The 21,860-nt window shown below is 41.0% G+C and overlaps 1 protein-coding gene across 2 annotated transcripts; it reads right to left on the bottom strand.

Moving 5' to 3' along the window:
• Positions 1 to 393: 393 nt before the first annotated feature.
• ALAS2 (5'-aminolevulinate synthase 2) lies at positions 394 to 21,637 on the bottom strand. 2 transcript variants are annotated; one of them, XM_065915898.1, is made up of 10 exons: positions 21,457 to 21,637; positions 20,673 to 20,795; positions 19,592 to 19,702; positions 17,106 to 17,328; positions 16,363 to 16,547; positions 13,610 to 13,789; positions 10,913 to 11,077; positions 10,099 to 10,367; positions 4,757 to 4,919; positions 394 to 613 (listed from the first exon to the last, which is right to left on the bottom strand). In XM_065915898.1, the coding sequence occupies exons 1-10, from the start codon at positions 21,635 to 21,637 to the stop codon at positions 450 to 452; spliced, it is 1,764 nt and encodes a 587-aa protein (XP_065771970.1). In that variant the 3' UTR covers positions 394 to 449. The 2 variants fall into 2 exon arrangements, with proteins under 2 accessions (XP_065771970.1, XP_065771971.1); XM_065915899.1 differs by lacking the exon at positions 19,592 to 19,702.
• Positions 21,638 to 21,860: the final 223 nt, after the last annotated feature.

Raw genomic sequence — 21,860 nt, 5'->3', positions numbered from 1 at the left:
GGAACCACTCCTTTCCTCCAGGCAGATTTGTTTGGGCTGATTCCATCTCCTTGCTTCAGGGGCTACCTGGGGCCAAAGTTTTCAGGTCTACAGAATGAAGAGTCAATCCTTGGATTTTTGGTGAAACCATGGGGAAAGAGCCATTTAATATAAATCTTCCAAGTGTCCTGGCTCTTTGTGCAACTCAGTGTGTAGTTTTTGGCCTCTCCCTCTGAATCTGTTTCCCTCTCAGTAAAATGGGATGGTCAGATCAACAGCTCTGTCACTTGTCTGAGGGATACAGGTATAATGCAGTTATCTGTTCTCTGTCAAACAAACAGCTACAAATGCTATACTTTGCTCTTTATTTTCAGACTCAAGTCAGCTAAAGACACACAAAGCAGAGGACAGGAGGCGGCCCAGCTTCAAGTGAAGTGCAGGTGGAGTGGGGATCCAAAGCAGCTGGTTTCTTAGGCATAAGTGGTGACATACTGGGGCCCCATGTTCCCAAAGTAGGAACGTTCCCACTCACTCATGAGCTCGAAGTGTACAGGACGGCGGCAGAAATTGCAGGCAGCTATAGATATATCCTGGAGGGGGAGTCCCACCTCAGTCCAGGCTTCTAGCAGCTTCTCTGAAGGTGATGAGGGGAAGGGAGGGAAATAATTGGTTAGAGTATGTCTTAATCCCTGTGCCACATTACAGATGTGCCAAGATATTGATCCCCTCAACCCTGTGAGATATCTCAGAACTAGAAATAGCCACATTAGTTTGCTCCTTTGTGTGATGTGAATATTACCATTTGTGTATGGGTGCTGTGATGTATAAAAGTTTGAGAAGCACTCATGTGACATAATTTGAAGCTGTACTGGCCTGGCCTGAACCACTTCCTAAGTACATGACATGGTGCAACTCAAGAAGAAAATCCATCTACTTGGAAACTCAGTCTGGTGAGGGAGATGACATTGACAGTAAATACACAGTGTCATCAGTATTGTGACCTGGGAGCCTGGGGCAGGGGTTTTTCCTAGAAGGCGTGGGGAGCCCAGAGGACAGAACCTGACCTCTCTGTCAGATGTACCTCAGTTGTGTCCCGGGGCTCTGTCCCTGTCTCTTTTTTCATGCTTACTTTCTGTGTGATCTCATCTAGTTTCATGGCTTTAAATACCGTGTATATGCTGGTGATTCTGAAATTTTCATATCTAGCCCAAAGCTCTTTCCTGAATTCTAGACTTATATATCCAATTGCCTTTCTATATCTTCACCTGGATATCTAATAGGCATCTGTAACTTAACATGAGCACAACTGAGCTACTGATCTCCGTACCCTCCACCAAGTCTACCCTACTTTCAGTGATAACCAACTCAGTTGATGGCAATGCCAGTTGCTCAGTATAAAAATATTTGAGCTATCCTTTATTTTTCTCTTTCTCTCCTATGACACATCCAGTTTATTAGCAAAAACCATTGGTTCTCCCTTCAAAATCTGACTACTTCTTACCAACAATGCTATCCTAAGGTCTGAGCCACCATCATTTTTTCATTTTTTAATTCTGAAGATGTTTTATTAAAAAGCAAATTCTTTGCTATGTGACATCCAATGACTTGGGAATTTTAATCCCTTCTTTTGTCACCATCATTTCTTAACCTGGAATATCACAGTAGCCCCTAATGGATCTCCCTGCTCCCACTCTTTCAGTCTGTTCTCAACATAGAAGTCAGAGAAACTCTTGAAACCTGAATCAGATTCAGATATGTTACTCATCTGTTTAAATCCTTCAGAAGGCTTTCTATTTCAGGGTTCCCTGGTGGCTCAGACAGTAAAGCGTCTGCCTACAGTGTGGGAGACCCGGGTTCGATCTCTGGGTCAGGAAGACCCTCTGGAGGAGGAAATGGCAAACTACTCCAGTACTCTTGCCTGGAAAATCTCATAGACGGAGGAGTGTGGTAGGCTACAGTCCACGGGGTCGCAAAGAGTTGGACACAACTGAGTGATTTCACTTTTCTTTCACTTTCAGGGTTAAAGCCATAACCCTTCCAGTGGCCTGCAGTACCCTACACTGTCTGATCCATATTGCTCCTCCTCAGTTTTCTATCTCTTTCCCTCTTACTCACACCATTCCATCCATACTCATCTACTTATTGTTCTTCAAATACAAGAGGAATACTGCTGTGTTAGGGTCTTTCCTGTTTTAGGCTGTTCTCTCTGCCTGGGATGCTCTTCTCTTATATTTCTTTCCAGCTGACTCCTTCACTTCCTTTATATCTTTGCTCAAGTGTCACTTTGGTGGTCTCTATCCGTAGCATTCTATTTAAGGCTGCAACCTTCCTCTCCAAGCTAGCCCCTGTACCTGCCCCCAGCACTTTCTATCCCCCTCTTCCCGCTATATTTTTCCCCATAAATGCTTAGAATTACCATGCTATTTAATTTGCACTTATTTTTATGTGTTCCTTTTTAAATTATCTCCTTCTACTAGTATGTAAGCTCCAGAAGATTTTGTGTCTGTTTTGTGTAGTACTGAATCCCCAGCACCTGGAACAGTATCTAGCACACAGTAGGTACTCTATAATTATGTGTTGAAAGAATGAGTGAAAGATGCCTGATTACATCTAGAAGATGAAAACAGGTAAGTCAGAGTAAGGGATGAGGGAAGGCATTCTACTCAGAAGGAAGCATCATTAACAAAATCCCAGAGGTAAGAGGCTAGAGCTAAGTGAGGGAACTGTAAGTCATTCAGAGTAGCTGGAGAAATAAAATGAATGTGGGGAAGAAGAGAAAGCATAGAATGCCATGTTGAAGGCATTGAATGCTATGCCAAGGAGGTTTGACTATTCTCCAGGCCAGTGTCTCGAGTTTGGGGGCTATACATCCTATTAGTACAAAAGTTCTAATACCTACTTCCAATGTATGTATTTTTTATATACTACATACATATATTATTGTCAGTCTGTATATTAGAGATCAGTATCAGTAATGCTTAATTTCCTATTTTTTAAGACAAAAAGTAAATATACAATTCTAATAAATCCCCTTACCCTATGGATTGTCTTGCATACCTCACCTTGGAGACCACTGCTCTAGTCTAGACAGTAGGGAAATATGAAGAGGTTTAAACTAGGGAGCTATGTGGTCAGATATTTAGAAAAATCCCTCTGATGGTAAGTATGGATAAGGGATTAGAGAAAAGCAGGAGAATTAGTTAGGAAGAAATCACATTGACATGGATTAAAGAAGTAGCAATGGAGAAATGAGATTTGAGAGAGATTGTAGAGAACATTTGCAAGATTTCATGATGGGTTGGCTATGATATTGAAGGACTGACTGGCGGAGTCATGGTGAATGCCTCTCATATTTCTTTACTGCAAAAGCCCAGCATAAGTGGACACTTAGAAAACTGAGAATACTGAAAGCTCTATAATTGAAGTCTAGTGCAAAGAAGGCTGAGCAAGAGGTCCAGAAGTCTAAATCACTAGCTCAGAGAGGTGATAGATTTATTGGTATGAGCATGGAGGTAGAAACAGACTCTCCGGTTCAAACCTAGTAGCTATGTGACTTTCGACCAGTTACTATGTATTTTGATACCTCAGTTTCTACATATATAAAATGGAAATGCTAATAATACCATCTCTACCCCATGAGGATTAGATGAGTTAATACGTGTAAAGTATTTAGAACAGTTCTTGACACATGGTAAGTACTTAATAAGTGTTGGCTAGCATTATTTGATGCTTTTAAATGAATGAATGGCGTCTACCTGTCTTGTTTTCCCAGTACTCTCATTCTGCCTATGCTCCACACAAACAAAATGCTGTAGCTAATGTATGCCCTCCGTTTTCCTATCTCTAGGTCTGTGCTTATCGAATTCCCTTGTTCTGAAATATCCTTACACCATACCATGGGTACTTCAAGGTACAGCAGAAGGACTTCCTTACCTATGAAGCCTACTTAATTTCACCCTTCTTACCCTCTCTGGCCATAAATTAACACTCTCCTTTTAGCTCCCAGAGTACTGGAGCTCACCACACTGGACCAGTACCACCCATGTTTATGTCTGTCTCCTTTGCTATGCCATCAACTGCCTATGTGTCTTTCACCCAACAGACCTAGGATAAGAACCTGCTCTATGCTGGCCCTGTACCCAGAAGGAATTCAGTAAACTTTAGGTGAATTGGGCACCTTAAGGATAAAACCCAAGCTATTCAGCTCTACAAGCCTCCAAACTGTGTGTTGTCTTTGCAGATTCATAGGTAAACACTCCCCTACCTTATTCCATTCTTACTTTCCTACATTCCAGTAATATCTGCTTATTCTTGATATGTCCAAGGCTACTTCTCATCCTCTTCCTTGCCTTTCCCAATGCTCTTGCTTCTACTGGGAATATCTCTTCTGCATCCTCTTTCTTCTCTTGGTCCAATACCACACCCCTTCGCAAGACTCAGCTCAGGTTGTCACCTCCACTAAGAAGCCTATACTGAATCCCACAGGTTGCATCATGCCCCTTTTCTGTTCATACACCTCCCCCATGCATTCTTTTTGTTGAACTTCAATCACTCCTTGAAGTCATTGTTTGAGTCTGCTGTGGTCTCCTCAACCAAACTGAAGCCCTATGAGTATAGGAACTGTTTCTTATTCATTTATGACCCTAGTATAGGGTCTAGCACATAATAGATGTTTCAGAAATATATTTTTAAACTGAACGGCATCCACTGTCAACTTCTTACGGTAATGGGGCTGAAGGAAAGAAGAGTGCTGTAGACACCAATGTTGAGGACTTACCCACAAAGTCTTCCATCATCTGAGGGCTGTGGTGGGGGGAGGGTGCCAAGCGCAGCAGCTCCTCACCCCGGGGGACAGTTGGGTAGTTGATGGCCTGCACGTAGATGCCATGCTTGGAGAGCAGGAGATCACAGATCCTGCTGTTCAGTACTGCATCACCCACCTGGACCCAGGAGAAAAGCTTGTCAGTATCTGCTCCCCTGGCCCCACTATTGCTAGCTCTATTAAGCAGGTGGAGGGAATCAGATCAAGGAACTCCAACTGAACTTGGGGGCATATATTTTCAAAAGAGTCTTAGTCAGTGGCAGGTCTAAAATCTCTTATCAAGGAGTTGCTCAGTGGCAGCAATCTGACTTAAGATAACATGCATCCCAATGTTCACAACAGCACTACTTACAATAGCCAAGACATGGAAACAATTCAAGTTCCCATCAACACATAATTGACTTAAGAACGTGTGGGGTGTGTATGTGTGTATATACACACACACACACATGCATATATGCATACATGCATAAAATTGAATATTACTCAGCCACAAAGAAGTGAAATATTTTCATTTGTGGAAACATGGATGTACCTAGAGACTATTATACTAATTGAAGTAAGTCAGACAGAGAAAGACAAATATATCACTTATATGTGGAATCTTAAAAAATAATACAAATGAATCCATAACCAAAACAGAAACATACTCATAAAAAACAAACTTATGGATGCCTAAGGGGAAAGAGGGGCTTCCCAGGTGGCTCAGTGGTAAAGAATCTGTCTGTTAATACAGGAGACATGGGTTTGATCACTGGGTTGGGAAGATTCACTGGAGAAGGAAATGGCAACCCACTCCAGTACTCTTGCCTGAGAAATCCCATGGATAGAGAAACCTATGGCAGTCTATGGTCCATGGTGTCGCAAAAGATTTGGTTGGACATGACTTAGTGACTAAGCAACAACAATGAGGTATAAGGGAGGGATAAATTAGGAGTATGGGAATGATAGGGAGGGAACACAGCCCTGCCCATCAACAGAAAATTGGGTTAAAGATTTACTGAGCATGGCCCCACTCATCAGAACAAGACTCAGTTTCCCCCTCAGTCAGTTTCTCCCATCAGGAAGCTTCCATAAGCCTCTTATATTTCTCCATCAGGGGGCAGACAGAATGAAAACCACAATCACAGAAAATTAACAAATCTGATTGCATGGATCATAGCCTTGTCTAACTCAATGAAAACATGAGCCATGCCATGTAGGGCCACCCAAGATGGACGGATCATTGTGGAGAGTTCTGACAAAACGTGGTCCACTGGAGAAGGGAACGGCAAAGCACTTCAGTATTCTTGCCTTGAAAACCCCATGAACAGTATGAAAAGGCAAAAAGATAGGACACTGAAAGATGAACTCCCCATGTTGGTAGGTGCCCAATATGCTACTGGAGAACAGTGGAGAAACAACTCCAGAAAGAATGAAGAGATGGAGCCAAAGCGAAAGCAACACCCAGCTGTGGATGTGACTGGTGATGGAAATAAAATCCAATGCTGTAGCAACAATCCTGCATAGGAACCTGGAATGTTAGGTCCATGAATCAAGGCAAATTGGAAGTGGTCAAACAGGAGATGGCAAGAGTGAACATCAACATTTTAGGAATCAGCGAACTAAAATGGACTTGAATGGGTGAATTTAACTCAGATGATCATTATATCTTCTACTGTGGGCCAGAATCCCTTAGAAGAATTGGAGTAGCCCTCATAGTCAACAAAAGAGCCCAAAATGCAGTACTTCCATGCAATCTCAAAAATGACAGAATGATCTCTGTTCATTTCCAATGCAAAACATTCAATATCACAGTAATCCTAATCTATGCCCCAACCAGTAATGCTGAAGAATCTGAAGTTGAATGGTTCTATGAAGACCACAAGACCTTCTAGAATGAACGCCCAAAAAATATGTTCTTTTCATTATAGGGGACTGGAATGAAAAAGTAGGAAGTCAAGAAACACCTGGAATAATAGGCAAATTTGGCCTTGGAGGACAGAATGAAGCAGGGCAAAGGCTAATAGAGTTTTGTCAAGAGAATGCACTGGTCATAGCAAACTCCCTCTTCCAACAACACAAGAGAAGACTCTACACATGGACATCACCAGATGATTGACACTGAAATCAGATTGATTATATTCTCTGCAGCCAAAAATGGAGAAGCTCTATACAGGCAGCAAAAACAAGACTGGGAGCTGACTGTGGCTCAGATCATGAACTCCTTATTGCCCAATACAGACTTAAATTGAAGAAAGTAGGGAAAACCACTATAGTATTCAGGTATGACCTAAATCAAATCCCTAATAATTATACATTGGAAGTGAGAAATAGATTCAAGGGATTAGATCTGATAGACAGAGTGTCTGAAGAACTATGGACAGAGATTCATGACATGGTACAGCAGACAGGGATCAAGACCATCCCCAAGAGAAAGAAATTCAAACAGACAAAATGGTTGTCTGAGGAGGCCTTACAAATAGCTGTGATAAGAAGAGAAGTGAAAAGCAAAGGAGAAAAGGAAAGATATACCCATTTGAATGCAGAGTTCCAAAGAAGAGCAAGGAGAGATTAAAAAAAAAAAACCTTCCTCAGTGATCAATGCAAAGAAATAGAGGAAAACAACAGAATGGGAAAGACTAGAGATCTCTTCAAGAAAATTAGAGATACCAAGGGGACATTTCATGCAAAGATGGGCACAATAAAGGACAGAAATGGTATGGACCTAACAGAAGCAGAAGATATTAAGAAGAACACACAGAAGAACTATACAAAAAAAAATCTTCACAACCCAGATAATCATGATGGTGTGATCACTCACCTGGAGCTAGACATCCTGGAATGTGAAGTCAAGTGGGCCTTAGGAAGCATCACTATGAACAAAGCTAGTGGAGGTGATGGAATTACAGTTAAGCTATTTCAAAGCCTAAAAGATGATTCTGTGAAAGTGCTGCACTCAATCTGTCAGCAAATTTGGAAAACTCAGCAGTGGCCACCGGACTGGAAAATGTCAGTTTTCATTCCAATCACCCCCCAAAAAGCATTGCCAAAGAATGCTCAAACTACTGCACAATTGCACTCATCTCACACACTAAAAAAGTACTGCTCAAAATTCTTCAAGCTAGGCTTCAACAGTATGTGGACCATAAACTTCTAGATGTTCAAACTGGATTTAGAAAAGGCAGAGGAACCAGAGATCAAATTGCCAACATCTGTTGGATCATCGAAAAAGTGAGACAGTTCCAGAAAAACATCTTCTTCTGCTATATTAATTACACCAAAGCCTTTTGACTGTGTGGATCACAACAAACTGTGGAAAATTATTCAAGAGATGGGAAAACAAGATTACCTGACTTGCCTCATGAGAAATCTGTATGCAGGTTAAGAAGCAATAGTTAGAACTGGACATGGAACAACAGACTGGCTCCAAATCGGGAAAGGAGTAAGTAAAGGCTGTCTAAACGCTTGGCTGGATGAAGAACAAGCTGGAATCAAGATTTCCAGGAGAAATATCAATCACCTCAGATATGCAGATAGCACCACCCTTACAGCAAAAAAAAAAAAAAAAAAAAAAAAAAAACCAAAAAAAAAAAAAAAAGCAAAACACACACACACACAAACAAACAAACAAACCACAAAGAAGAACTAAAGAGCCTCTTGATGATAGTGAAAGAGGAGAGTGAAAAATTTGGCTTAAAACTAAACTTTCAGAAAACTAAGATCTTGGCATCTGGCTCCATGACTTCATGGCAAATAGATGGGGAAACAATGGAAATAGTGACAAACTTTATTTATTGGGGCTCCAAAATTGCTGCAGGTGGTGACTGCAGCCATGAAATTAAAAGATGCTTGCTCCTTGGAAGAAAAGCTGTGACCAACCTGACAGCATACTAAAAAGCAGAGACATCACTTTGCCAGTAAATGTCTGTCTAGTCAAAACTTTGTTTTTTCCAGTAGTCATGAATGAATGTGAGAGTTGAACTATAAAGAAAGCTTAGCGCCAAGGAATTGATGCTTTCAAATTGTGGTGTTGGGGAAGACTCTTGAGAGTCTTTTGGACAGCAAGGAGATCCGACCAGTCCATCCTAGAAGAAATCAGTTCTGAATACTCATTGCAAGAACTGATGCTGAACCTGAAACTCCAATACTTTAGCCACCTGATGCAAGGAACTGAGTCATTTGCAAAGACCATGATGCTGGGAAAGATTGAAGGCTGGAGGAGAAGGAGGATGACAGAGGGTGAGATGGTTGGATGGCATCACCACTCAATGGACATGAGTTTGAGTAAGCTCCAGGAGTTGGTGATGGATAGGGAAGCCTGGCATGCTGCAGTCCATGGGGTCACAAAGAGTCAGACACTACTGAATGACTAAACTGAACTGAACTGATGGGATTAACAGATAAAAGTTACTACCCATAAAATAAATAAGCAACAAGGATTTACTATATAACACAGTGAACTAATGGAAAATAATCTGGAAAAAAATGTAACTGAATCACTTTGCTGTACACTTGGAACACAATATTGTAAGTCAACTATATGCTGTGCTGTGCTTATTAGCTCAGTTTTGTCCAATACTTTGTGACCCCATGGGCTGTAGCCTGCCAGGCTCCTCTGTCCGTTGGGATTCTCCAGGCAACAATACTGGAGTGGGTTGCCATGCCCTCCTCCAGGGGATTTTCCCAGTTCAGGGACTGAACCTAGGTCTCCCTCATTGCACCCAGATTCTTTACTATATAAGCCATCAGGAATGCTGGAGTGGGTAGCCTATCCCTTCTCCAGGAGAACTTCCAGACCCAGCAATCGAACTGGGGCCTCCTGCAGTGGAGGCAGATTCTTTACCAGCTGAGCTACCAAGAAAGCCCCAAGTCAACTATACTCCAATTTAAAAACTAAATGGGGTAGAAGTGCTTCTAGGGACCTTGTCTTGAAGCTGTTTGTAGAGGAAGCATACTTAGCTAGTATGTTAATTTGGGGTAGTTCTGAGTAAGAAGATAAAACCCCAAGCAACTTCTGGGGTGTTGTCACTGGGTTAATTAAACATATTTGCAAAAGTAGTGTTTCAAAGGAACACTGAACTAGCCCAAGGAACAGGACAGTCTACTAACCATGAGATAATAGCTAATGTAAAAAAAAAAAAAAAACACTAGTTAATCCAGAATGACTGATAATTTTCCAAAAGGGAAAGAAAACTGATGATAAGGAGGATGGTTAACAAGAAAACAGTTAGCAGGAACAGGTTTCAGTTTGCTGAGTGCGGGAAGGCTCCCGGGAGAGATGGTGGAGACAGCAATGGGCAATGTAGGACTCTCACCCGAATGGGGATGATGTGGCTGGGGCATGGGATGACAGGAAGGCCCCTGTCCATTAGTAGCTGACGCATGTGCTTGACATTGCGTTGGTGGGCCCTTCTCAGGGCTTGGCCCTCCTCTCCCTTGAGTAGTCGCACGGATTCCAGAGCCCCGGAGAGCACCATGGGAGGCAGTGAAGTGGTGAAGATGAAGCCAGCAGCATAGGAACGTACCGTGTCAACCAAGTCACGGGTGCTGGCAATGTAGCCACCCACACAGCCAAAGGCTTTGCCTGGAGACAAGGAAGAGAATGAGGAGGTTATGCACAGATCCCATTATCAGCCCCCTGAGGAACAGGGTAACTCAAGGCAGTACACTAGAAGTTGGAGCTCCAGACTCCCTTATCATCTTTCTTGTCTGTGACAAGCAGACAGAGCTGATAGTTGTGCTGCTTTGCGATAAGACTTGCAAGCCCTGCCATGTGTAATGACTAGATATGCAGGAACTGGGTGGGGGCCTTCAACTGGTTAGATCCAAAAGTAGAGCTAAATGGAGCTTGGAACTGGGGTGGGGAAGGAGTTTTGATCCACAACTCCACTCACTGAGTTGAACTTGGTAATTTGGCCCAGGTCAATGGTCTTCTCAAAAAATCTTCCAGACTTTGTCAGCAATTTTTCAGTGGGATGGGAGTGGGAGGAGAGAATCCAAGTGTTCTATAGCCTGGGCCATAAATTCTATGCAAATAGCTTTTGCAACTTTGTGGAGGAGGAAGAAAATGTTCTTCTAGGGACTTCTTTTCTGGATTGTATATAAGGGTAACCCAAGGGACTCACTCACCAAGAGTTCCAGAGATGATGTCAATCTTGTGCATAATTCCATCACGCTCCCCAATCCCAGCACCCCGGGACCCATACAGCCCTACAGCATGAACTTCATCCACGAAGGTCAGAGCTCCATACTGGTGGGCCACATCACACAATTCCTCCAGGGGACAGATGGCACCTGAGCAAAGTCATGAATAGAGGTAGATCATAACCCTTCTCCAGCTCCATCTCCAGCATGGAAATTTGTGGCGCATAACAACTATAGGCTGGGAAAGGGGGAGGGTGTACACCCTTAGTTGGGGCTATGCCAGACTTCTTCATATGTGTTGATTGAGTTCACCCTACTCTCACCCAAGTTGTGTGTATGTGTGCATTTTCCCCAGCCTGTGATTAAGGTTTACTTTTCTGTCTTTCTATTTTTACTTCATTCTGATAATATCTGTCCTCTTGCTTATGCTATTTTTCAGCCCCTCTTTGCCTTTCCACCCCTCACAAGTCTGTGTATTTCCATCAAGGATTGGCACTAGCCTACATGATGCCTTTGTTTAAATAAATTAAAAAAAAATTCTCCTTTTGCTCCAGGTTAATGTTTTCAAATCTCACTCACCTTCTCTGCCAAGTGCTATTGTCAGCTGTGTCAATATCATTTTTTCTCTGGTCTTCCATATTTCTATCTTTCTGACTTTTTGCCACTCTCTCTTTTTATGGCTATTTCCAACTTTGTTTCTGTGTCTCTGTTTTCTATCTCTGTATTTGTTTTTCTCCCTCCTCTCCCCCCTTCCTCTGTCTCTTTGTCAGTGTCTCTATCCCTCCTTCCCTCACTCACCTTCCTCCTCACTTCTGTTCTCTCTTTCTTATTGTTTGTATCCCTTCATGTCTACCTTTCTGACTTTAGACTTTTTTCTCTGTGTCTCTGTCTCTTTCTGAGTTTCTTTGTGCCTCTGTTTCTGTCTTTTCTGTTTCTGTAGGAATATATTTGTTTCTCATCTCTGTCAGTGTTGTTACCTGAGGTTATCCTCCCATAGACTCGGTCTCAATGTATTGAATGAAAGTGAATTAGATGTAATCTGTATGTTCCTGTACATTTTCCATGCAGATTTACCATTTTCCTCTGTTATTCTATGCTGATAATTGTTTATAAGGTCTTCAAGTGTCTGTGAATTTCATGCACAGATTTTGTGACCACTCTACATATACAAGAACCCATACATCTGTCATTCCCCATTCCTGGAAACTAATGGGGCAGGAAAGTGGAAGGAACTTCTTCATGTGGGAACAGGGACTCCAGGCTAGGATTAAAGTTTATGAGCAGCTGGTGGGACAACAGGAGGGGAGAAAACCACAAGAGTTGGAGTGCAAGACTAAGAGGACAGTGTAATGGTTCAAGCATCATTTCAATGGGAGGAATTCAGCCCTAAGTTGACAGTTTCGGCAGGGTTTCCACCATTCACTAAATAAAGAACCATTCATTTGCAAATGTAAGGAAGTAGAATGGTCCCAACATTCATTGTTTCTGGTTTTCACTACAGAAATAATGATTTAGAGTAGTCTCAGTGGTAGAAATATGATCATTGCTGGTTGTAGAAATGTGGACGAGGGCATGACAGTAAGTTTTTATATATATTCACTCACTTAAATATTCTCAGTCACTCTATTAATTATCATCTCAAGTTTTAAAGATAAGGCAACTGAGACACAGCAATTAAGAAACTTGTCCAAGCTAGTAAGTTGTCATGCTGGGATTTGAACATGGATAGTTTGGTTCAACAGCTTGTGCATCACCATTACTTGATGTGATGGCACTTATACTGGCTAAATCAGAGAGTACAGTGGACTCTCCTTTGTTTCACTTGGAAAAGTGACAAATTGAAATGAATTGAGGATCTCTTCACTTTAATAAACCCAGAAGATTATGCCTAAAATAGATGATTTCTGCCTAAGAGGGACAACAAAACAATGATTTGAGCATTGTTTCAGTTGGGGAAAGGAAAGAGGTAGGATGATAAAGGTGATTTATTTCTACTTAGATCATGATAAATAGAATGTCTTCCATCATCTCTTTCAAGCAGATATTTTACCTTGAGGAAAGCTGAAGTTCAGAGAGTTAGAGAGTTACCCAAGGTCACTGAGCTGGTAAGTGCTAGAGATAGGACTTGAACCAAGATCTGTCTGACTTGAAAACCTGTTTTGATTCCAGTGCTACATATTGGACCCTAAAAAGTCTCCCAGGTACTGGTTTGTGAAAATTTTTGCTGCAGGAACCAGACACTGGGATGATTGATCTGCACATCATTTCTAATGGAAGGAGCATCGTATGAAGAAATTGGACTCATACATCCTAGGGTTAGGATACACACTTTGGCACCAGTTTACTGAGCCAGCCAAGGTAACTTGGGTACTCTCTCTGCGCTTCATTTTCTTAAACTTTGAAATCAGTGTAATAGCTGTCTCCATCCTTTGGCATTTACTGGTTATGTGACCTTGGGCAAGTCACTTCACTTCTTTGTGTTTCAGTTTCCTCATAGAAATAGAAATAATAATAGCACTTACCTCAGAATTTTTGTGAAGCTTAAGTGAATTAATACATTTGAAATACTAATAATTTTGCTTGGTACATAATAAACATTCTATAAATGTTAGTTATTATCATTATCATCTTAGTTTTTTGTGAGACCAATGTTAGTAAACATGCACTCACACATATGCTTACCGTCCATGGAGTGAACAGTCTCGAAGGCCACAATTTTGGGTGTCTCAGGGTTGGACTTCTTTAGAAGTTTCTTCAGGTGGTCAGGGTCATTGTGCCTGAAGACAAACTTGGCTGCTCCACTATTGCGGATACCTTGTATCATGGAAGCATGGTTGCCTGCATCCGAGTAAATCTCGCACCCTGAAGAACCAGATGCATAATGCTTAAGCTTCTATCCCAGTATTCACATTTCAACTTCAAGATTGACTTGGCAGGAGCAAAAAGCTAATCCTTTCCTCCATTTGAAGCCTCTGCTCAGCTTCTCCCTCCTCCGGAAGCCTTTGTAACACCTCTTCCTCTCTTGGAAGAACTTCTCTGCCCTGAAATTCTGACCCCTACACTCTTCTCTCCAGGCATTTTAACCCTGGCTTGGACTTTGGTTCTCTTGAGGTGGAGGAAATTTAAATTTTCCAAGAATGCTCTAGAGTTTCCTGAGAACAGGGCTTACCTTCCTATTCCCAAGACACCAAGATTAAGCCTTAGAAAGGAGTTTATCCCAGGGAATGTTTGTTAACTTGGACTGATGATATATTCTTCCTGATTTAGATGAAATCCCACCTTTTCCAGATAGCATACTTCTGCTCATAGTTACAGGGTAGATACTTAGACTTTCACAGTTTGAATCATAACCTCATTACAAGTCAGAGCTAGAAGGGCAATTGATGACCATGGAATCTAGTCACTTTAATGTACAAGTGAGGAATCTAAGTCTAAAGAAGGGGAGGCTTTTTGTCTAGGACCTGAGGAATCCAGGGCTTTTTACTGGACAATGGTGGGAGAACAAGTAGAGGTGGGAAATTGGCAGATGGAATTGATTCCTGGGCCCCTGAACCTGCACTGACATCAAGGAATTGTGGCCTTATATTAGAGTAAGGGGTCACTTCTACCTGTGGAAATCAGGCATGACTTCCTGGAGAACCTGCTGTGAAAGATAAGTAGATTGGAAGTTTCTTGGGAGCAGGGATCACAACTTTTTATCTTTCTGTTTCTGGTACCCAGATTAAGGCTAAGTGTACAGTAGATGTGAAGCAAACCTTTTTTGAATGAATGGATTAAAAAAACAGAATTACTGAATTTTAAGTGAGTGAATGAATATGTGAATTAGTATATTACTGAATGAAAGAATGTGAAGAGAGGTGTCAAAAGATGAGCCTGAAGAGGTAGGTAGAGGCCAGATTATTGAAGGCTTTAGAAGGCATGATAAAGAGAAGGGCAGTGGGAATCTATTAAAGGGTTTGGGGCAGAGGAATACCAAAGATGGGCTTTTATTTTTAAAATACCATCTGGTTCTTGTGAAGAATATGTTGTAAGAAGGCAAAGGTGAAATCAGGAAAATGACGTTGGTCTTAGGATGGTGGCAGAGGAAATGAAAAGAAGTTGAATTCTAATGGCTGAAGGAGTTCACTGAAGACATTTCCAAAGATATTGGCTTGAGTTGGGGTTATGTGTGGTCCTGAAAAAAGTTTCTAAGAAGCAGTAGAGATGTTTATAGTGTGCTGAAATTTTTTCAAGAAGTGAGGAAATGGGTAGCAAGTGTGGAGACTTTTCTCAATCAGTTTGCCTGTTATAAGGAGGAGACAGAATGGCAGTAACTAGAGAGTGAAGAGGAAAAAAAATTTTTTGAGATGCAAGAGACTTCAACATGTTTAAAGAGCAGGAGAGGCTAAAGATACAGGAAGGAGAGAGGGAACTCATAGATCAAGATTCCTGATGAGGTAGAGGACGCACAGAGTACTCATGTAAGAATTAGTCAACAAGAAAAATGGCACCTCTTCTACAGTGGCAGGAGGTAAAGAATGAAAAGAGGCCATGTGAGAATGCTCATGAGTTTATAGGTAGTTTGAGGCAAGAAGTTGAGGACATTGCTGCCTAGGGTATTCTGTTTTCTGTGTGGTAGGAGATGAAGTAATCTGCTGTGGGTGGAGGTGAGGTGGAGGTGTAAGAAAGCTGAAGAGAATGGGGTTTGGCAAAGTTTCCTTGGTGACTTGGAGGACTGACTATGGAAACAGAATTGCCAGAAAGCAGAGAGGACAGTAGAGGTTGGTGATCATGAATTATTAGTGGCTCCCATCTAAGTAATTATATAATATCAGTATTGACATAGAGAAGGTGGAGAGTTGCATTTATCTGGGATTGGGCTATGATGGAAGAATGATAGGCATATGAGTTGAGGACATTACTGTTTAAAGGATGGGAGAGTGGGAAGATGGGCTTCGGATGAGATCTGGTGTACAAGTGAAGGAATTAGCTTTAGGCAGAAGGAGACATGTGTCTTCAATTTGTAAAAGGAAAGAATGAAAAAGGGTAGATGAACAATGAGATAAATTTGTGGGTTTAGTGGCTATACGTTAAGGGACCTCCTGTTTGGTGGCTTCTGTTTTATTTTTGTTGTAAGATGTGAGATAATTTGCTAAGAGTGAAGGAGAAGGTAGCCACAGGTTTTAGAAGGGGAAAGAAAGTTTGAAAAAGCTGATATAGGAATATAAAAGGACTATTTATAAGTGTTGAGTTCAATTGAGTTAGGAAATGACAAATTTATGATGTTACCCTTCAGTAAGGTTAGGATATAGTCATCCAGTGTTGAGGGTATGCAGGGTGGGTAAGAACAAAGGGCAATGGGAGCAAATGAACTCAGAAGACAGGGAAGGCTGATGGAGACAGTAAGCCTGGATGCAGAATACTAGCCCTGAACAAAGTTTTGGCTCTGGGCTTACCTGGCAAGATCTTGGCCAAGGTGAAGAGAGTGGAGTCATTGGCCACAAAGCAGGAAGAGAAGAGCAGGGCTGAGTCCTTCTGGTGCAGCTCAGCCAGCTCTTGCTCCAGCTCTACATGGAACTTACTGGTACCCGAGATGTTGCGGGTGCCACCAGCTCCAGCTCCATGGCGCTGCAGGGTCTCTCTGGCCAGGAGAAAACAAGGGAGGCAAGGAGAAGAAACTCTTGTCAGATACTAATAAACTGTGTAGATTTCTCTTCCTTGATAGGGATCAATATTAACTTAGTGATTCTCTATGAGTTGTGTCCTATATGACAAAGTAGAGGTCAGTATGGGGCGAATGGGGAGAAATGGACATTCCTTCTTAGGCTGAAAGCACTCAGGGAGAGAAGGAGAGGCTAGATTGGTCTTGATTAGCTTGGAAGATATTTTAGAGGAGGTTGCACACCATCTCTGGTAATACTCATTCTGTAGCCAGAGTCAGAACTCATGGAGAGTGCAACTTGTTCAATTTCTCATCCTCTTCTTTGTAGCACTGGATACCAAAGAGTTTGGAAAACTAGACTTGTTGACTTAGTTCCTGTCCAAGGGTTAGATTTGTTGAAAGACCTCAAGACAAAAGGGGTGTTGGGTGGAACCCAGGTTTCCACTGTCAGCTCTGCCTTTTCCTTCTATGTGTGGCTTTGGCTCTTCTCTGGTTATCTCCCTGTGGGCTCATCATGGCTCAGACCCTAGTACTCACTGTGTGGCTTGCAAGACCCGAGGGTGCCGGCTCATGCCCAGGTAGTCATTACTGCACCAGACAGACACATCCTTTGAGGCCACAGATGCCTCAAAGAAGTGTTCAGCAAAGGGGTATGCATCAGCCCAGCGATTCACAGTCTTGAAAACACGATAGGTGTGGTCCTGTTTCTTCTCCATGATTTTGTCCTTAAAAAACTGGTCATAACCAAAGACATGGTCTCCTGTGGGAGTAGAGATGGGGATGAAAAGAATTCATTTTAAATTACTTCCTGGCTAGTCCATATTTTATTTAATGCAATTGATTTGGAATTCTCCAATTCTCTTTCCATTTATTCATTTATTTGATCAGTCATTAACTTACTGGGTCACATTAATGCTCTATTTAATTCAACCACCCCTTTGCTTACTCACTGACTCATTCACTTATTATACATTAACTCAGGCCTCCTACCCCTTGCATGGCCTCATTCCTTTTTCCAAGGTTAGTATGGCACCCTCCTTCCAGAAGTACCACCTCAAGTTTCAGTGGGAAAAGTGTTGATGGGTCTAGTTCTAGTCATAGTTCTGCTTTCCTAGTTGTGTAATATTAGCAAGTCATGAATCCTCTTAGTCTTAATTTCCTCACCTATAAAATGGGGCTAATAATATCTTCATTGCAGAATTATGACCATCTGATGACAAACAGAATGTAATACATCCAATCTAATATCTGGCATATAGTACTATTATTGTGGCTATTGTAATACAGTAGTTTAGTAGTAGTAGTAAGAATAATAATTTTAAATAATATTATTATAGCCAACATTTAATAAGTGCCTATTACATGTAATACCCTCTCTTAGTAACTTTATAGATATCATTTCATTTATTCTTTATAATAATGCTATGTGGAAATTTCTATTAGCATCTCCATTTTACAAATGAGGAATAGTCTACTTCTTTAACCACTACAAAATGGAGCAACCTTATTTTTTTTAAGACTGAAATATAATGTATGCCACCAGGCTTGTTAAACTCCACAACTCTATCCATGAGACAGAAATCATGATTGTTGTAGATGGCAACTTATATGGTAGGAGTGTACATTAGTAACATCTTTGCTGCAGGGATGTTTGGAACTATGTACCAAGAGTTTTCAAAATGCACATGCTGACATACCTAGGGAAATATTTGCAGCATGTTTAGCACAAAACTTGATATCCAGAATTTATGTTTTAGAAACTCTGAAAATTACTATGTAAAATTTTAACCCAATAGAAAAGTGGGCAAAGAATATAACCAGACCATTCAATAAATATAGTAAAAAGATGCTTAATCAGGGAAAATCAACTGCAAAAACAAGTTTTCACTCATCAAATTAATAAAGATTTAAAAGTTTGATACTATCAAGTGCTGGAGAGTGTGTGAGAATATGAATTCTCTTTGATAATTCGTACACCACTTTGGAGGACCAGTTGGCAATATTTATTAATATTGAAAATGTGTACACCTTCACATCCTGAGATTTCCACCTTTTAGTGTCTATTGTAGAGAAACATTTACCTATCTACATGAAGAGGTACATTCAAGGATGTTTGTTGCACCACTGTTTGTAAGATAAAAAACTGGAAGCAACCCAATTGAGGAATAGCTAACTAGTTTCTAGTATAGCCGTATATAGTCTAAGAAAACTATATATTATCTTTGGGTACATTTATATGTATGTAAAACCAACATACAATATAAAGTGGAAGAACACACACAAAAAATTGGTATAATTACATGAAGATGCTTGGTTGATTAAATGATGTTGCATTCATGCTACAGAACACAATTCAATCATTTATAATTATTATGCAGCTCTATGTTTAGGGACATGGAATAATGCCCATGACATATTGTTAAATGAACAAAGAACAACAACAAACTGGGACTGGAATGAGATCACATTTCTAATAAAAACATGTATGTGGAGGGAAGTGTAGTTTTGTATGTGTGTGTTCAGTCATAGGAAAATATCTGGAAAAAATATAAGAAAAAATTAATGGTGGATGGTGGAGCTCTGATTTAAATTTCCCTCTTTATATTCATTTTGTATTGGGAAAATGAAACAAATTCTGTTATGGAAAATTATTATAAACACACATAAGACAGGGGGAAAAGTTCTCTGTGAAGGATGAGTGTTTCTGAGGGAAGCATGGAGAAGAAATGATAGGAATACATCTAATATTTAATGAAACTTCATAACAAGTTAGAGGCACTTCTGTAAGTGTAATTTTATTTCCTTCTTGTAATAACTTGTTGAGGTATTAAAATCTCACTGCAAGTATATAACTTACTTTCCAAAGCATGCAGATCCAGCAAGTTCCAGCATTAAAATTTAAACTCAGACTCCCCTGGGCTCTAAAGTAATTCTTTGCCATTTCCTCTGCTGTGTCAGTGCACAGCATTTTAGCATTCCTTCCATATTCCTACCCCCTTTTACTTCCACCTCAGCAAACTCACCAGCCATGTTGTTCTGAATCAGGTGTGTGACCTTCTCTGAATTTTTCTCTGGCTCTTGGGGACTGGAGAATGGCTTCCTCAGGCTGGTTGAGGCCAGAGAGATGGGCAAGTCTGAGAGGGAGTATGGGATCCAGTGGCCATGAAGAAAGGGAGGGGAGGGAAAGAAAGAATGTGCTGTCTTCTTTAAACTCAATACAACATATATATATATAAATTCAAGGTTAGGAAGTAGAGGAGCCTTGAACAGAGAGAAGAAATATTCTGAAAAGTAAGCTTTTTCTCACCTCCCCAAGTGGAGACTTATATGTCATGAAACCATTCATAAGGTGAATTACACTTTTCTTCACTAGGACTTTCCTTGGGTGAAAGAACTGGAGTAGCAGTGCTGAGTCTTGCACTTGGAAGATATATGCAGTATACTGTCCCTTACTCTTCTTTTCTTTAAGTCATTAGAATTCAATTTTGAAAATTTTTGCCATACATTGACGTAAATCAGTCATGGATTTACATGTGTTCCCCATCCCACTACAATATTGTAAAGTAATTAGCCTCCAACTAATAAAAATAAATGGAAAAAAATAAATAAAAAAGGAAAAATTGAAAATTTTACTCTTAATTATATCCCACAAAGTTCTGTGAAAGATGTTGACAGTATGGCCAACTCTAGGTGTGATTATCTTGAATGGTTTGCATCAATTGAATTGACCTGACCTCAATACTCATCTAGAGAATGTACCTACTTCCAAAACTTACTCTTTTATGCAAATCCAGATTGTCATAGAGTAGTGTTGCTTATATGTGGGAGCCCAGCCTGTTGGAATCCATTTAGTCACCTGGGAGAGAGGAGGCAGAACTCTAACAGGCTAATAGCTAAAAGTTATAGAAGCATTCATATGTGTTGGGGAGGGTGAATTTCAGTGCACAGTTTAAGCTATTGCCTACCATGGTTCTCCTAGAAAAGACTAGACTTCCATCATGGAATGTGTACCAGTTGCCTTTGGATTAGCCTAGCTCAGGACCATGTTAAGATGAAATCAAGCATTAGATGTAGATGTTAGATGAAGTGGAACTTAACTCCAACCTGTCTTGAAAATCTTCACGTCTTCCTGGACTTCTGGGGCTGCTTTCTGCACAATTTTACTCTTCCCATCCTGGAGTTCCAACAGCATGAAGGGACAGTGGCTCTTGGCCCAAGATGGAGAATCTATGCAAAGAGAGTAAGTGGTAGTGAATTTCTAGCTATAAGTTTCTAGCTGTAAATTTAACAATGGTCACTGAGATGTACTATATCTAAAAAACTCTCTTTCAGGCTATGGTAGAGACACAGAGATGGATGTATCTGGTCCCTGTGCTAAGGGAGTTCCTAAGTTGTTGGGAATGACACATACTGAAGACACATTATGAACAGTGCTGGGATAGGAGGGAAGACATGGGTTAGAAGAGGGAAGGGACATGACCCAGAATTGGAATTAGACAGGCTGGAATTCTAGGCAGTCTTCAGAGAGGAGATGGTGTCCAAGTTAAGTGTTACATGAGAAGTTTGAGATGCTCTGGAAAAGATAATGGGACAGAGTTATTTGGCAGGAGCAAAGACATAGGAACTTAAAATGATAGTTAATCCAGACAATTTTAAGTAGTTTTAGCATGACTGGAGTATATAGAATGTGAGGGGCAATGAGAATGAGACTCTTTTTAGAGACACTGACGTAAGTCAGAAGTGAGGTGTATTTTTAGGTCAGCTTATTCTTCTTTGACACTTTTCACACGAACCCTCCCAGTTATTAAGTAATGATGACCAGTATGAGTTGGAGTCTTATCTCTAGGACCCAGACATTTTCCCCCATTTGTCAGCAGTGACTTCTTACCCCCTCCAGCCTTGGTTGCCTTAAGGTGGATTTGAGAACAACTTGGTCCTTGCGTGGCCAGAATGGGACAACGTCCAATACCAAACAGGAACTGGTGAGTCTTAATCATCTTGCCCAGGAGGCCTGTGGGGCTCCGGATAAGCACTGGGCAATGCTGTAGCAACATGGCTGCTGTCACCATCTTGAGCCTGAAGTTCTGCATAAGATGTGGAAGAGATGAGATTCCACTATGAAGGCCTGGCCAAAAGCCAAGGGTCATTCTTATATTTGATACTTTGCCTTTAGCCTCTCATCTGATGCTTACTCCCCTCCCCAGAAATGTCTTTACTGTTATTTCAGGGTAAGAAATTTCCCAATCTTAAAATGTACCAATGGGGCATCTGAGAAGAAGAAACAGGAAACTG

Source organism: Muntiacus reevesi, chromosome X (genome assembly GCF_963930625.1).
Source record: "Muntiacus reevesi chromosome X, mMunRee1.1, whole genome shotgun sequence".
Taxonomy (NCBI): Eukaryota; Metazoa; Chordata; class Mammalia; order Artiodactyla; family Cervidae; genus Muntiacus; species Muntiacus reevesi.
This window is presented reverse-complemented; position numbering and strand designations above follow the sequence as displayed.